The sequence below is a fragment of the Poecilia formosa genome, unplaced genomic scaffold, assembly GCF_000485575.1.
Source record: "Poecilia formosa unplaced genomic scaffold, Poecilia_formosa-5.1.2 Scaffold148, whole genome shotgun sequence".
In the NCBI taxonomy this organism is placed as follows: domain Eukaryota; kingdom Metazoa; phylum Chordata; class Actinopteri; order Cyprinodontiformes; family Poeciliidae; genus Poecilia; species Poecilia formosa.
In genome coordinates, this window is record NW_006800087.1 from 991,935 (window position 1) to 1,010,218 (window position 18,284).

The 18,284-nt window shown below is 38.4% G+C and overlaps 1 protein-coding gene across 7 annotated transcripts in view; it reads left to right on the forward strand.

Annotated features, from left to right (window-relative positions):
* Positions 1-5,800: 5,800 nt before the first annotated feature.
* The window catches only part of LOC103145879 (rho guanine nucleotide exchange factor 28-like), a 43,908-nt gene continuing 31,424 nt past the window's right edge, over positions 5,801-18,284 (forward strand). For 5 of the 7 annotated variants that reach the window (XM_016677142.1, XM_016677143.1, XM_016677146.1 and 2 more), the window contains exons 1-6: positions 5,801-6,041; positions 7,898-8,081; positions 8,936-9,137; positions 10,055-10,130; positions 12,079-12,122; positions 13,271-13,364. In XM_016677142.1, coding sequence (XP_016532628.1) covers positions 5,840-6,041; positions 7,898-8,081; positions 8,936-9,137; positions 10,055-10,130; positions 12,079-12,122; positions 13,271-13,364 — 802 coding nt within the window. In that variant the 5' untranslated portion in view covers positions 5,801-5,839. Of the gene's footprint in view, positions 6,042-7,897; positions 8,082-8,935; positions 9,138-10,054; positions 10,131-12,078; positions 12,123-13,270; positions 13,365-17,424; positions 17,989-18,284 lie in introns of those variants that run through there. The other 2 variants (XM_016677148.1, XM_016677149.1) reach the window with 2 other exon arrangements.

Sequence of the window (18,284 nt, forward strand, 5' to 3'; positions counted from 1 at the left end):
TACTTTTTGCAGGTGTTCAAGTATATATTAAAAATACACATTAATTTGTTCAAGTTTAAAGACGGAAGACGCAATGGGTTTTTGACCATTCCAATCAATTTCAAAAATAAATTAACGAATGAACTTGAGTATATTTCTGACTAAAATGTTTTAGAAATGATGCAATAACAAAATGAGAAGCTTTGCCATTGATCACAATTGATCACATTTTTAGCACTGTATCACATTTATAATAGTTGCAGGTTTTTCCATTTCTAACTCTGTTTGCATGATATCCTGTCCAGTAAATAGACATATAGGTGGTGTTTATAAGCCACCTCAGATTTTAAATGTTTCTGCTCTGAACCTGAACCAAGGCTGTTGTGTCTAATGCTAGCTCTAGTGTTTTCGCTTGGAGCTGCATGTTTTTGGATTGAGGTTAATGTGTAGCATATTTACGTAAAAAAATTGCTGGTCCATCAAAAATTTTGGGGCGACTCTGTCTCAGTCAGAAGAGTAGTAATATTGCAGAGGTAGGTTTGATTGCAGCTTCCTGCTGCCCCATGTAAATGTACGCTTGGGCGTAACTGCAAGTTTCCTACTGGTCAGTGTGCATTGGGGAAAATGAGTATTTGACACAACATCAATTTTTCACATATTCCCACTTACAAAGAATGGACAGGTCGGTAATGTTCCTCATAGGTACATTTTAGCTGAGTGACACAATCTAAAAATCAAATCCAGAACATTTATTCTTTGATTTCTTGCTCTCACAGACCTGTTGGTCTGTATTTTAGTTAAGAAGCCCTCCTTTCATCCATTCATGTATATAATATTTTCCTGTTGCACCCACCTGAGTACTTATGTTGCCCAAATCAAAAACCTCCGCTGTATACGTCTGTGTTTAAAGAGAGGCTCTTCACAGCTCAATGAAATGAAGAGAGAAGCTTAGAATGTGGAAATGATTTTGTGTGAGAAAAAAGAAAACCACAGAAGGGAAGAATGATTTTAAAAGGGGGCAAAGGAGAGTTTTTTTGGTGTTTTTTTTTTTTTTTTTTTAACAGAGGTGTTTGTGGCTGAATGGGGGTTGCCAAGGATTTTTCTGAATGCAGTTTTCCAGCCGCTCATTGAGATCCCCATAGGCGAGGAGAGCGAGAGAGTTTTAAAGCTGCAGGGAAAAGACACAGAGCAACAGTAAAGGGATTTATGATAGGGATAGTTTGGTGAAGTGACAAGAAACGATAAGTGCAATGCCGGGAGCCCCAACAAGATCAGCCCCCCTCCTCCAGCTCCTCGACCCCAACCGAGGGATCTAATTGGAGACTGGAAAAAAGGATTAAACCCCACACAGACCCCACAAAGGCCAGCATTAATGTGCACCAGTACAGTGCCAACATCCTCCAGCAGCCTTCTCCATACACACACATGCACACGCACGCATACAACTTTTTTCTGCAGCCACAGTGTGGCTCTTTCTCTCTTCTCAGCAGATACTTTCCCTCCTAAGCCCTTCCTGTCCTTTTTTTTTATCACATTCTTAAATTTATGTGCATTCATAAACATGCGTTTGGCCTCTTTCTGCAGAACCATTGTCCAATTTCTCTCTTAAACTCTCTTTAACCAGCCCATTTGGAGGATTTTTACTTGCCTCTGGGTTGCTGCGCTGTTCGTGCCCCTGCAGGTCGTCAGCAAGAGGAAAAAGTAGGAGAGCAGCAACGTGGAAGAAGAAAACAGCAGCGGCTCTCACTGCTGTCTCCATGGTGAGGCTGCTGACCTGGCAGTCCCCCTCCCCACCCCCATCTCAGCTTTGACATGCTAAAATATAAAGAACGAGAAGGTGGACTGCTAGAGGGGAACTCTGGTCGGATGTGGCATGTTTGGACTCAGCTGCAGAGCGGCTTGTCTTTGAGACGATCACGAACTCAGTGGTTGATGATTTCTCCCACGTCTGGAGCTGCCTGTCGCATTTTTTTCTGCAGTTTCTGAAGTCACTCCTATGTTCAACTTTGTCTCTCTATCTCTCCCTCTCTCTTTTTCTCTCCCTCTCTCTTTTTCTCTCTCTCTGCTTCACTCCTTCCTTCAGTCACTCTTCAGTGAGTCAGGACCCTCCTCCCCCTTCTGCTGTCAGAATGTGCCGATATCTTCCCCACTCACTCACTACTGAGCACAATCTATGAGTGGCTGGGCTAAAGAACATGGACGCAGAGTTGAGACAAACTGAAAGGCAGCAGCAAGTTATTAGAGAATAAAAACGAGGCTGCAGATGAAAAAGTTGAGTCCTAGCTCTGTTGGACGGGTTGAGGCAGGGGGGAGGCGAGGATTTTAGGGGGAGGGGTGGTTAGAGGAGACAGAGGGGAACATGCTGGCTCACTCTTGAAGTGTCAGACTCTACAGTGGGGCTCTGGAAAAACAAGAGCGAGAGCCGCAGCTTGTCTGGAGCCTGTTCAGCCATGTGGGGAATGGATGTAAAATGAGGCACCACTCGTTTATGTTTGGGACTTTCTGAGCTATTTGGATGAAGGTTTTTTTCTTTCACATCAAAAGTCATGGATTCTGACTCAGACTCTCCTTTCAACTACTCCTGGCCATCATTTCCCAGGATGAGGATATGCCGGAAAACAGGGAAAAAAGGTAACAGGATGTCAGTTTATTTAAAAACTATTGCATTTAAACGTAAAGATAAAAACGTTCTTGAATATGTTTTATGACATTTTCAAATACCTACAGTGGAAGAGGCATAGGACATTCTCACAGCATGACTCCCTCAACCAAAAATACAACGGCTTCACAATATTTAGAAGCTGACAAATATAGAAAACAAAAATATACAGCGTGATGTAACTGGTTTAATTTAAAACAGGGAAATGACAACAATTTCTACGACTGCAAAAAGAAAATGCTAATCATTCTCGGTATAATAATCCTACCTATGTATTTATAGTTCATTTGATATAAACCAAAGAAAAAATGCAGGAAGAACCGTTGCTATGTTCAGTGAAAGACAAGTACAAGCCTGACAAGCTAATATTGGCTGGTTACGCACTGTTATCTGCTGAAGCAGCCACTAGCTGATGAACTGAAAAGGAGCTCATACCTGTACAGTCTTAAACCTCTGTTGCTTTAATAAATCTGATGATTAATGCTCGTTCAGTTTACACGCCATGACCGCTCATGTTTTGTTTAGGCCAAGAGATATGATTTGAAGTAGTTGAAGGGTGTGTTAGTAACACTAACATATCTGTCAATGAGGACGTTATGTGAAGTGGTATGAAAGGATAAACGTAGACCAAGGAGAACTGAACGAAGTCCAGAATCAACTGCGGTGTAAAGTGATGCTGTTTCAGTACTGTGAAGAGAATAATCAGGAGTAAGTAGAGTTTATTTATAAAGTGCTTTTCACAGACATAAAATCGCAAAGCCTTGTACAATAAAAATCAGTCTTAAAAACCCTAAAAAACACAAGATTACCAGAAGAAACACAACAAAATCAACAAAATGACTTTAAATCGTAGGAACAGTATTTTTCAAATCTTGGTGGTTTTGAAAAAATAACGTTTAGAAAACTCTGTACCTTGATAGAGATTACTGGTCTATGTCTACTACAAAGTTTCTCTATTTGATGTCAGCTGGACAACAAATAGACATGGCCTGGTTTAAAAAGCGTTTCAGTTGTAGGTTATTTTCTTCCTGTACGCTAAAGGTGACAGCTGAGTGCCCTCTTGGCAGATATACGTTTCACCATTCACTGTGGAACAATAAAGTTAAAATTAGAACTGTTCCCATTACGCATTGTCGCTCTCAGGCCTTCTACACTGCAGCGGCGGCTCAGTCAGACTTAGATTGCCGCATCTTTTCCAGTGATGTAACCTGATCTCTGACAGCATGTTGGGGAATGTCAGATGTCCGCTCGAAGGCTGATGAAGCGCTCTGCGGCGTTCATCGTCCTCAGGCCGCACTGTTTCATGGAAGAAGCCTAAAAGTGGTGCTTTTATAGCACAGTTCCAAAGAAAAGCTTGATCCTGTGTGTCTTTCCTGTGTTTTACTTTTACTGCATTGCAGTTTCCTTCAAGCGTCTATTGAAAGTAACGGTTTGCATTCAGTCATCTGCTACCAAGATTCACATGTGTGCTTTAACTTAACATTTCCTTCAGGGAGAATCATGGGAAACCTAACATAGGAGCTTAAAATAGCCCAAATTTACACTATTGTGGTTTTAAAGCTTATGACTTGTATGCAAGTGGCTGTGTTTGTTGGAAGGAAAGAGAGACGCAGGGGAAGATCCTGTTACTGCCACGGCTGTGTCATGGCTTACCTCCAGTGCTCTTTTCTTCAACTTTCTCCATAAACCCCGTGGAAGATTATCTGTGTCACGGTGATGCTTACTGACATTTGCAAAATCTTACACTCTCTCTGCGCAACCATTTAAATCTCACAAGAGGATGTAACATTTACAGACATTTTCATTTTTCAGCACATGAAGAGTGAATTGTGATTTCAGGTGTGCACAGCTGTTTCTTTACTGCGAGAAGTGATCGCTGCTCAGTCTGGCTGTCTGACTTGATCTCTTCATGCATTCAAATGTAAACACGACGAGTATGTGATGCTTGGACCAGGAAGTTCGACCACAGGTGTCATAACTCAGAGCTATTTTCGTGGATATTGGTGAGCAACTCTTTAATGGTTTGAATGTCCTTAAAAACAAAGCTGAAAAATGATATTTCAACATTTGTTATGAATCCTTTCGACTATGATTATTATTCTATTCTCAGCTGTCCTCAGAGTGACTGCTGGTTTAGATAGGCGTTTAAAAAGAAACTTACATCATAAGGAATGTTTCAACATGAGCAAATTATTCTTTAGCTCTCAAAATGAATTGCTCCAAATGTTTATACTGATAATAATTTTATTTATCTGGAATTTTTTGGTTTCTGCATAAACACTTGAGCTGGACAGAAACCTTGAGAAAGTGTTTTTGTGTCAAAGCACACTCCATCTCTTTCTCCCTGGGGTGTGCAGGAGTTGAAGGGTCACTCTCTGCATGTTTAACTGCCCTGGTCTGGAAACCTGGCTGTGACTGCTGTCTTTGTCTGTGCAGACCTGCATGCTCTCTTTTTCACTGTGCTGCTACTGTATAGAATTAGCTCTCACACAGCAATTTATTCTGACTATTGCATCGCTCCACATACATTAAACACGCTGCGTTTATTAGGATGTTTGGTAAACATTGAAGAATCATCTGAAATTTCGAGCTTTTGTAAAGCTTTGACATGCTGGTTTAGATTTTTTTTTTGAGGAGCTACAATTCTTACTGGTTAATATATTTCTTTGTATAATTTCTGTTGTGAGTAGTTTGAATTATTTATTATTGGAGCAGATCACTGTATGTCTGTGAGAAAACAGCTCCTGTAAAAACGGGGTTTGCTTTTTCAAAACAAAGGCTAGACATGTTTTATTTGTATAACTGGTTTTATTATTGGTTATTTCAAGGTAGATATGAACAAATTAGCNATGCGTAGCTGATCTTATAGGCCTCTGTGTAACTGTATACATTTTATGTCAGAATAAATGATGAAATATCCTTATTTATTCCTCATTAGACATCGTTTCCATCAAATTTTACTTTATTGTTAAAGGCCTTTACTTCAGTTATTGTATTTGAAATATTGTCTTAGAAAAACACAAAGGCTTTTTAAGGGTTTTCTACTTTTTCCCACATGGTTGAGATTATCCAAAAACATTTGGGTGCAGATTGAGGAGTATCACGCTAGCAGTATTTTTGATTTTTTTTAAAGCATCAAAACAAGATAAAAGATTTCTTGAGTTTTCTCCTTCCATGTACTGATTTTATCCTCCTTGACAAATGATTTATTCCCAGGACTTGGCAGAGCATATCATAATTCACGGACATTGTCTGAATGGCACGGATCACAAGGAGCTGAGCAGCCTCTTCAGCCTGCGCCAGGAGGGCTCTCGGTGGGCTATGGATCGCAAAGTGGCCCTCGCCATGGCCAACCTGGACATTCCTCCAAACTGGAATGTACTGGGCAGCCAGCATGGAGATGGTAAAAGCAGGACTGCACACCATGTTATAGTGTGTATGCAAATATTGGCATTGTTGAAATAATGGAAGGCTGTCTTTTTTTTATGGATTATCTAAAGCAGGATTAATCAGAAATATTAAAATTCAAGTGAATAACTTTTCTGGAATGTTAAATTTGAGTTGTTTTGGTTAAAATCTTCTGCAGAGAGAAATCAAATCCAGCACCTTGCAGTAAGAGTGAACTCTTCAACCTTTCTGTCCTCCAATTTACTCCCTGCTGTTCCTATTTTCTGAGCTCAGAGGGTTGAAATCGGAAGTGAACATAGTCACATGTGTGCTTCGGTCAGATTCATCAAAGCCAATTAAGCAGTGTGTTATGGGGTTAATAGAGCCTTTCTATTGGGAAGTAACCGCAGGTGCAGCTCAGTAAATCTGAAGGTGAGTGAGTGAGTGCAAGGTTCCTGTATGTCGGTGCCGATCGTTGCTTCCCAGCTGCCACCATCTGTTTGTGTGATCCAAGTGCCTGTGTAAGGCCACCTACATAATTTTACTGGTTAATGTCGTTATGGCAGCCTGTTTCATTGCAATGTCTCCCTCTGAATGTCTGCAGTGGGTGGACTGCACCACTCATGATGTCACTGTATTGTCTGCATTTTATAAACTACTGGGATTAAATCTTTTTTTTCCAAGTTTATTTGTAATATCGCATTTCAGCAACAAGGCAATTGAAAAACATAATGCAGTAAACAATTCTGATGTAATTTGCTGCTTTAGTTGGTTTGTTTGTTTAATTAGTAGCATAAAAAAATTAGTTAGATATTTTCATGACCTGATGTTACTTTTGTAAGGTTTCAGAAGCCGGCTTGTACTTTTGAATTAGGTCAAATCGAGATAGTTTTTTTAGTTTGTGTGGAAAAAAAAAAGTATTTTATGTGGGTCAGTTTGCCCATTCTTATTTAAATTAAATAGCTGTTTTGTTTATTTGGTTTAACATTTGGAACAAAAAAACAGCCACACAAATTTGTATCTTGATGTTTAGTAGTTAGAATGTATGTGTTAGTTACAAATCAATCAGGATTTATGAATAAATTATTATTAATTTATATATGTTTTTTAAATATTTATTATTATATTATTAAATTATATATATTTTTTCAAATATCCAGTTTAAGATTCAAAACTCACAACTTGTTTTTGATGCAGGTTCTACATGCCTTGACTACATGTCTCTACCTGGGACTGGGACTTATTAGTGACTTGCAAAACAATGATTTGGTCCCACCTCTTGCATCGCCTGACCTTTTCATAAACGTAATCATTTAACTGCATACCCATCACTGCTCCGCATGTGTAACAAATCAAAGCATTCCCTGTGAGGCTTAACTTTTTAAAAAGTTCCTTTTCTGATCTCTTGCTCCCATAACGACAACATCCGTCTGTGACCGGTGTCTGAATAGTTGGGATTTTAAGCAATGCTACAAACGGAAAAAATTTTCAGGAATGAAATACTTTGGGATAATTTGGAGCACCAAAGAAGCTAAATGAAACTGCACATGCTCCATGTTAGCAGTTTGTTTTCAGCTAATTAGATTTCGGAAATGACGCTCATCTGCTAAAAGATAATCTGTCCTCACTTAGAGTTCAGTTTTTATAGCCCTGAATTGGATTATACTGATTATAACCTAGAATGGATGCATGTTTTTAAAAACAAACGTATAATTCATGTGTTGTTTTCTCCTCACATTCTGTAATAGCCAATCATTTTTCTCTTCTCATTTTTTTCTAATTCCTTTTCTTTCTTGCTTGTGCCTTTTTTTTCTGTATATTGTAATGCCAGACATTTTTTAATGTTGTTGTCTCCGTTTCTCTTTTCTCCAGGTCGCATTCCCAGAGAGTGTCCCCTCCACCTGGCTGTGCGGTGGGGTTTTTATCGTCTTGCAGAGCTGCTGCTTTGCCAGCCGGGGGGTTTGATGGCTGTCAGTCTCCCTAACGAAGAGGGAGTCACACCGCTGCAGCTGGCCCAGACCACAGGCAACACTGAGCTCCTGGAGCTGCTCACAAAGTAAGGAATTAGGATTCTACAAGGAGTTCTTTGAAAAGTTATGACAAAAAAATGTTGTTTTGCTAAAGAGAATATGTTCAACATAGAGCCTTCAGTTGCAATGCAAAGTTTAGTTGGTCATTTGTAACATCCCACATTTTATATCATTTTTTGATTTATATAAGTGCTACAAAGGCTTTTCTAGAAAGGCTTTCCATAAGATTTCGGAAGTTGTTTTTAGGGGAAATTTTTGACCATCCTTCTACAAGGCAGGGATTTTTTTCTTACAATCTCAGAATCTTTAGATGAACAAAATTATGTGTGCAGCCCTATTTACAGTATTACAGGATATGCAATACTGATATGTTTATGAATAAAAGCTGGGTTTTTTTTTTCTTCCTGCTTTGCAGATTTCTGGGGTTGGATCTGAAAAATCACAGACAGGTCTTACAGAAAATCCCATGTATTTTACCTTTAAAAATGACATTAAAACCATGTATTTCATGAAAAATAAACATGTAGTTCACTCAACATCTGACATGCGAGTGACGTCAGATCACTCACATGTCATCCACACATGAATAGGTGTGGATTTGGGGCATTTCACTGCAAAAAAGCAATTTGATTCACATGTTTTATGTTTTTATTCATCAAACTCTGTAGAGCAACAACAGGGATCAGGATATTCTCATTTCCAAAAGCCCTAATTGGGAAACTGAGCTGATATCTAAGATTGAATTGGATCATCCCCTAATTGATATGTTTAACTATTATCTGTAACATTTTTCTATATTTTGTCAGTTAATTTAGAACAGTTTAATTTCTCTTAATTTACTTTTTTTTTTTTTAAATTGTATCATCTTGGCCCGTTGCAGCCCACCCAACCCCCTCGCCACTCCACCAGCAGGTCTGACACAAGTGTGGGCAGATCGGTCCCGCTTGCTGCGGTTTTGCCACGACACTGGGAACCTGACTCTGTCCGTTCGACAAAACCTGAGATGGAGTTCGGTGCAGAGTCGATACGCTGATATCCTCCTGCTCAGAAACAGGCTCAGAGATGAGAACTTCCTCAGGGAGGTAAGGAACAGTAAGGTCCAAAAAGCTCTGAGAGGAAGCTTTGTCACATTTTTTTATTTTTTATTAATTAAATTGTTTTTAAAAAGCTTAATAAGCAAATCTTTGTTAATCATAGCAGGAAGATGTGGAATTATCTTATAATTTATTAACAAACAACTAAGCAAGTCTAGATCTGAAAATAATGAACATAACAGAATTTCTTAAATATCTCTTTGAACGAAAAAAAGCAAAGTTCTCAAAGGTGCTTTCATGAAACAAATAACTTTAAAATTTCCTGAACACAATGAAAGGAATAGAACCACATACAGAAAAAAATAGCAACTAAAAAAAAAAAAACTCTATACGTAAGAGTAATATTGTATTTCTTCAAGTTTGCCCAACCCAGAATATTCATATCAAAAATTATGTATTGTAATGTTACTTAATTCATGTTTTATTAATGATGGCAGGAACTATTCATTGCTGCAACACAAAAAGTGAAAAATATGCAGAACTTAAACTGTAATTAGATCATTTGCATGAAGAATACCAATGACTATTTATACACAAAAGCTTAATGTTTTTTTTTTCAATGCGTCTTGTCTGTCTCTAGTTTTATTTATTTATTTATTTATTTATTTATTTATTATCTCTTCATAAACTTTTATTAGTATGGAGTTGGAGAAACGCACAAGACTACCAATGTGCCTATAGCGTAATGTATCTGTGTAAATAGTGTTGTATTCTATTCTATTCTACATGTAAATTATAACTATTTATTATTATTCACGTTACATTATATATATTACATAACATCACATAATTATTTAGTTATGTAAATGATTAAACAGACAAAAATCACAGACAAACAAACACAAGCACAGATCTTATTTAGTTTACTGCATATTTTTCCTCCATCATTACTTTCCATTCTGCAGATCAAAGCACTCAGAAGGGAACAGGTGGAAACCATAACGGAGAAGGAAGAACTTGTGGATGATCCTGCGGACACCGGTATAAACTCTCTAATTGTTTCTATGAAAAAATATATAACATGACTTCCAAACTCTGACCTTCTTGTAATATTTAAAATGGTTTTAACCAGTATTATTTTGGGGCTTTCTCCAACACTGAGCTTTGTTGACTCTTCCTCTCATTTTTAGTCAAATACCAAAAGATTTTTATACACATCGGTGAATTTGATCTTTAGGTACTTTGTTACCAGCAACCAACACTTTTCCTCTACTTTCTTAGTTGTGAAAAGAGGGCCATAAAAACAGTGTGGATGAAATTAAAATATCAAGAATTAGTGATGCATATGTTATTGGACAATGGTGAGAGGAGTCGGGTCTCAATGTTTTCACCTGATTGTTGACAGGAACAGACTGCCATCTAATGGGGAGATGAGGTACTGCAGAAGTTTCTCCAAAGGGAAAAATGTGACTTTTGATTTTGGTAGTTTATATAAAATTCAAACCGGTTGTTACAACAAATTTCTCCATAAATAGATAATTTATTTATTCAATTTTTGTTTTTAATTTTTGTTTCACATAATCTAAAGCCACTTTTTTATATTTTGAAGAAATTTTAAAAGTTTTATGTTTAACAGTTGAGGCCTTTATGGTGAGGCTACCATGTTGGTTTCAGCTGAGCACAGTGAGATTTTCTTCTTAATCATGAACTGAAATTTGGACAAATTCACAATTTTAACAAATAGATAAATAGATTTATGTTGGCTCACTAAAAGTCAGCACCTTCTACACTAAGTTGAACCCTGGTAAAGCATAATAAAAATCATTTAACATAATATATCACTCAGGTAAAGATTGGCTGTAGCTGTTGAACAGTGAGTTTTAGATTATTTTTTTTCTGCCTCCCATAGCTAACCTTTTTACTGTGTGATTAGAATATAAACATTAGTCTTTTCACTGTTCAAGTTGTTTTACACCTTTTATGTATTACTCTGTCTCAAGTTAGGGGCAAGTTTTGGTATTTTGAGTAGCTCAACAACTATATCTGTTACTTAAATTACATGTCTGCTTGTCTTTCCCATTTTGAAGAGTGGCTAAGAGACATTGGCGTTGGTATAACATCATAAGTATTACCAAGGAAAGCAGGAACAGGTCATCATTTTTTACTGTTTTAAAGTTTCTCAACCCTGATTGGCATATTATAGTATTGCTTTAAAAAAAATGCTACTTTATTTGCTTTAAATAATTATGAATTTGTGCCAGTTAGTTTGGGGCGTGTTAGTTTTTTTAATGTGGATGCAAACGTACTGCACTGACTGAGATCAACTCTGGCCTGCAGGAGGCGCTGGAGGAAAAGTCTCATAATTCGTCTCAGTACATATTTTTATGGGAGATGTTTCATTCAGTGACCAACAAACAGAGCAAGAGCCACAGTAATGACAGGATGACTAATAGAAGAGAAATGCAGACATTATTTCTGGTGTTTTCCCTTAGTCTCTTTCATCCTTTTATTGTGCATTTGTTCTTCTGTTATCTAAGCAATAAATATTACTGCTGTATATCACTACTGTAATGGGGCTTCTACTTCCTGATGTCACAAATTGGAAGAGGAAAAACATTCAATTATTTAAATAGCTTAAGAATTTGACACATTCTTAAGCTGTTGCTTTCTCCCTTTCCCAGGCGTCTTCAAGCTTTTTCGTTTTCTCTCTTAACCTTTCTCTACTTTACGTCATAAATCAAAGCAGCCAAACACTATCTGTTGATGCTTTGTTTCTGGTAAGCGATTACATACCACAGTCTTTGGTCTGAGATGCACATGGTAGTAAAAAGGGGCTAAGAAGAAGGTTGCACAGTTAAAATCCCCTGAGGTTATACAAAGAAAACAAATGTCAGACTTTACATGCTATCATTAAAAAACTGACTAACATGTGTGCTTGCTGGAGTTTCCTTTTGAAGTTTAACAGCTTCTGTATGGCTTCATCTTTCAGCTCTGTATGCTGACATGAACGGAGAAAATTCTGCTGATGAAAATGTGAGTATATGATGCAGACCAGATGGTATTAAGAAAAGACCCACAGTGACAAAGCCATGAGAGAGTCTTTGCCCACATTGCTGATTTTGTCTGTTCTTTTGCTTCTCTCATGCTTAAATGTTTCAGATTATCAAACAAAATACTAAAATAATCTTGAGTTTGTAGAGAAAACTTTGGATTCAGCAACATTTGACATGCCACAACATCCCAATCTGAAGAACTGTCTTTAACCTGAAGCTCACAGTTTGAATAGGTCATTCCAAAACTTTGATCTGGATTTGTTTGAGTCGTTTAGAGGGGAACCTGCTGGTGTTGCTCGGCTCCAAGTCATTTCTCATGATATAATCCAGGTGCACATGAGATGTAGAGCAGAATTTATTGTTGCATTCATTATGGCAAATTGTTCAGATTCCACCGCAGCAAAGCAAACCAAGACCATCACATCCTACCATCAGACCTACCATTATGTCCGATGGCAGGACGTTCTTTTTCTGAAATGCTGTTAGATTTTTGTCAGGTCTCATGTGAAATAGTTTTATTTTTTGTCACAGGAGTCCACAAAATGTTTTCATAACATTTCCTAAATTCGTTTTAGGCAAATGTGAGACCATTCCTTTCTTTTTTGCCTAAGCTCTTTTGGATAGTTATGAGGTAACCTTGGCCTGATAATAACATTTGTTTAATAAACTAAAACATCCAAGTGTGACAAAGAAAGAAAAAAAATCAAAGAAATTTGTGAGAAGATGAATATCATAGTATATTTTTCTCATTCTTTTAAATCCTCCTCTGAATGGAGGTTTGATAAACATCTGCTCCAGCTTTGCAGCAAAGTGCCTGTGCCTCTATGCTCTTTATTGCACCTCTTATTGTTGAGGTGTTGGAGTTGGCACCTTGCACACAGTAAAGAAAAGCTGGCTTTGTTGAGCAGGGTGAATGTGTGTTTAATGTTTTGACAGGTGTGACACATGACTCTGGTCATCCAATGGAACCTGTTTTATGTGATACAGATGGTTAACTAATTGATTTCTCTCACACGGCCAGGCGATGGCCAAACACTTGTGTTTTTGTGCTTAGCTATGCTTGTCCTTTCTGGCACGCTCGAGGCAAAAGGTTTCCCTGAGTAAACGTGCTTGTTGTTCCACCGAAAGGTTCTCAACTTCTTCGCTGAGGACTGCGAGGAGCCGTTGATTTTTGCCCTGAATGAGGAGGACGAAGAGGACGATCCTTCACACTCTGGCTCCGGTAAATGTCTTAAGGTTTCCTTTAGCACAAGTGTTTTCTTTACAACTTGGCTTTAACTCTTGAGCTTCTCATGCTTCTGCAAGAGATCAGGCTTTGTGCTGATTTAAACAGATCATTGCTGGTTTATTTGTAGGATGTTATTAAAGTGTATTTTAATCATTAAAGGAGGAAACATTTACTTCTTTTTTTTTTTTAAACCAAAACTTGGAGCTTAGCATTAATCGTCAACCATGGCTAACTACATTCCCAGCTGACATTGGGATCACATGTCAGGCCAGCTAATAGGTTTTTCCTTCCGACCTTTAGAGGTTTTGGAATCTTGCTACTCTATGTTTATAGTTATGGTGCTACCAAAAAGAAGTCGTTAAATTTGATGTGATGGGCAAAGAAGATGTTGAGCCACCTGATTTCTGATGAGCAGGAAAAAGCTAGACACAGCATTTTAAAACTGTGGTGCAAGTAACTTAATGGTTCTCAGAGGAAGTTTTGGTATCAAGTATTGACAAGCTAAATCGGACAAATTAATTGTATAATAGATGTAAGGCAGCAACATTACCAAACATTTGTATTCAGACTTTGAATCAATGTCCAAACTTTAGATATTGGTGCCAGATTGAAGGTTTAAAGACTTTAAAGATTTGAAGAACAAGTTGTTTTTTGTTGTTGTTTTTTTTGTAGCCTTCAAAACAAGTTTTAAATAGCATAAAGTCCTCAAAGCAGTATTAAAAGATATAGCTAATAAAGTGCATGGCAGGGTCTGGATTAAGCAGTGTGCATGTTATTACTGTGAGCAGGAAAAGTTGTGGCTTGGTTTTGTTTTCATCATGAAACAGCTCCACCCTTTCACCATTTAATGTTATGATTAATAGGGATTAAAGTAAATATAAAAAGCTGGAAATCTGATGTAATTTATGTCAGCTGGATAATGTTTTCCAACAACTTTTTACTGCTTCCTGTTTTTATTTGTTTTGGTTCTGATTCTTGTTTGAGCCAGTTGTCCCATAAAAATTACAGATTATGGTACCCTAATCCAATTGGAGTAAATTTAGGAAATGTCCTGCTGGAATGAGTTATTTATGGGATTGATGTAATAATTTTCTCACAGTAGTGTATGAAGAGAATATATATATATATATATATATATATGTATAAACTACTTAAAATTGTTGCTTATCAGAGGAAGATGAATGGTTGGTATCAAACATCCCATTGAATATTGCTTCAATGGGAAACAATCAAATCTACGTAGGCACGAAACCAATAAGGTCCAAGTCCTGTTTAATAAGTCCATCAGTGTGGTGGTAATTTCAATAAATTTATTTTTTACTGTGTTGGTACTAAAAGGTTTGAGTATCTCTGGACTAGAATAACATGCTAGAAGCTTGAGTGTGGTTTTGCTCTAAGCAGCTTCTGGATAGTAAAACGAAGGTCTTTAAACTGGGAACATCCTGTGGGTTAATAATTGTCCTGATTGCTGCAGAGAAGACTGATGCCTTAGTGTAAGAATGTTGTGGTTACAAGTTAATAATACTTGGAACTGGACGACAACACTCTGTAGTTGGTGCAGTTTTTCCGGTTTCTGGTCCTGCGAGTTTATGTGTTTTTATTGGCTAAATTAGCTTATTTTTGTAAAGTCTCTGAACACTGACCTCCTTCAGCTTTCTAAAAATGTAACTGGAATAAAATGTGGTGTCTCCTTTAACATCACCCACTTCTTTGAACCTTTGAAGACATTAAGTTTTTCATTAGGCATTCTGGAGCATCATGAGTGGCTGACCTTACATATTTAGCAAACTATCGAGCCTTACATTGTGAGTGCATCTGCTTGTTGACACATGCAGTATGGTGTTTGACTGGCGCGTATGCGTCATCAGGTAGACAGATAGAATCTGTGCAGCCGGGGCCTCAGCATGGGATGTGGTATTTGGAAGGTACTTGTCATGTTCCCCCTGTCTTCCTGATGTCATCCTTCTTCTCACCCGCTCAGCTTACTGTAACTTCATTAACAAGGCCATACTTTTTGCAGGTGTTCAAGTATATATTAAAAATACACATTAATTTGTTCAAGTTTAAAGACGGAAGACGCAATGGGTTTTTGACCATTCCAATCAATTTCAAAAATAAATTAACGAATGAACTTGAGTATATTTCTGACTAAAATGTTTTAGAAATGATGCAATAACAAAATGAGAAGCTTTGCCATTGATCACAATTGATCACATTTTTAGCACTGTATCACATTTATAATAGTTGCAGGTTTTTCCATTTCTAACTCTGTTTGCATGATATCCTGTCCAGTAAATAGACATATAGGTGGTGTTTATAAGCCACCTCAGATTTTAAATGTTTCTGCTCTGAACCTGAACCAAGGCTGTTGTGTCTAATGCTAGCTCTAGTGTTTTCGCTTGGAGCTGCATGTTTTTGGATTGAGGTTAATGTGTAGCATATTTACGTAAAAAAATTGCTGGTCCATCAAAAATTTTGGGGCGACTCTGTCTCAGTCAGAAGAGTAGTAATATTGCAGAGGTAGGTTTGATTGCAGCTTCCTGCTGCCCCATGTAAATGTACGCTTGGGCGTAACTGCAAGTTTCCTACTGGTCAGTGTGCATTGGGGAAAATGAGTATTTGACACAACATCAATTTTTCACATATTCCCACTTACAAAGAATGGACAGGTCGGTAATGTTCCTCATAGGTACATTTTAGCTGAGTGACACAATCTAAAAATCAAATCCAGAACATTTATTCTTTGATTTCTTGCTCTCACAGACCTGTTGGTCTGTATTTTAGTTAAGAAGCCCTCCTTTCATCCATTCATGTATATAATATTTTCCTGTTGCACCCACCTGAGTACTTATGTTGCCCAAATCAAAAACCTCCGCTGTATACGTCTGTGTTTAAAGAGAGGCTCTTCACAGCTCAATGAAATGAAGAGAGAAGCTTAGAATGTGGAAATGATTTTGTGTGAGAAAAAAGAAAACCACAGAAGGGAAGAATGATTTTAAAAGGGGGCAAAGGAGAGTTTTTTTGGTGTTTTTTTTTTTTTTTTTTTAACAGAGGTGTTTGTGGCTGAATGGGGGTTGCCAAGGATTTTTCTGAATGCAGTTTTCCAGCCGCTCATTGAGATCCCCATAGGCGAGGAGAGCGAGAGAGTTTTAAAGCTGCAGGGAAAAGACACAGAGCAACAGTAAAGGGATTTATGATAGGGATAGTTTGGTGAAGTGACAAGAAACGATAAGTGCAATGCCGGGAGCCCCAACAAGATCAGCCCCCCTCCTCCAGCTCCTCGACCCCAACCGAGGGATCTAATTGGAGACTGGAAAAAAGGATTAAACCCCACACAGACCCCACAAAGGCCAGCATTAATGTGCACCAGTACAGTGCCAACATCCTCCAGCAGCCTTCTCCATACACACACATGCACACGCACGCATACAACTTTTTTCTGCAGCCACAGTGTGGCTCTTTCTCTCTTCTCAGCAGATACTTTCCCTCCTAAGCCCTTCCTGTCCTTTTTTTTTATCACATTCTTAAATTTATGTGCATTCATAAACATGCGTTTGGCCTCTTTCTGCAGAACCATTGTCCAATTTCTCTCTTAAACTCTCTTTAACCAGCCCATTTGGAGGATTTTTACTTGCCTCTGGGTTGCTGCGCTGTTCGTGCCCCTGCAGGTCGTCAGCAAGAGGAAAAAGTAGGAGAGCAGCAACGTGGAAGAAGAAAACAGCAGCGGCTCTCACTGCTGTCTCCATGGTGAGGCTGCTGACCTGGCAGTCCCCCTCCCCACCCCCATCTCAGCTTTGACATGCTAAAATATAAAGAACGAGAAGGTGGACTGCTAGAGGGGAACTCTGGTCGGATGTGGCATGTTTGGACTCAGCTGCAGAGCGGCTTGTCTTTGAGACGATCACGAACTCAGTGGTTGATGATTTCTCCCACGTCTGGAGCTGCCTGTCGCATTTTTTTCTGCAGTTTCTGAAGTCACTCCTATGTTCAACTTTGTCTCTCTATCTCTCCCTCTCTCTTTTTCTCTCCCTCTCTCTTTTTCTCTCTCTCTGCTTCACTCCTTCCTTCAGTCACTCTTCAGTGAGTCAGGACCCTCCTCCCCCTTCTGCTGTCAGAATGTGCCGATATCTTCCCCACTCACTCACTACTGAGCACAATCTATGAGTGGCTGGGCTAAAGAACATGGACGCAGAGTTGAGACAAACTGAAAGGCAGCAGCAAGTTATTAGAGAATAAAAACGAGGCTGCAGATGAAAAAGTTGAGTCCTAGCTCTGTTGGACGGGTTGAGGCAGGGGGGAGGCGAGGATTTTAGGGGGAGGGGTGGTTAGAGGAGACAGAGGGGAACATGCTGGCTCACTCTTGAAGTGTCAGACTCTACAGTGGGGCTCTGGAAAAACAAGAGCGAGAGCCGCAGCTTGTCTGGAGCCTGTTCAGCCATGTGGGGAATGGATGTAAAATGAGGCACCACTCGTTTATGTTTGGGACTTTCTGAGCTATTTGGATGAAGGTTTTTTTCTTTCACATCAAAAGTCATGGATTCTGACTCAGACTCTCCTTTCAACTACTCCTGGCCATCATTTCCCAGGATGAGGATATGCCGGAAAACAGGGAAAAAAGGTAACAGGATGTCAGTTTATTTAAAAACTATTGCATTTAAACGTAAAGATAAAAACGTTCTTGAATATGTTTTATGACATTTTCAAATACCTACAGTGGAAGAGGCATAGGACATTCTCACAGCATGACTCCCTCAACCAAAAATACAACGGCTTCACAATATTTAGAAGCTGACAAATATAGAAAACAAAAATATACAGCGTGATGTAACTGGTTTAATTTAAAACAGGGAAATGACAACAATTTCTACGACTGCAAAAAGAAAATGCTAATCATTCTCGGTATAATAATCCTAC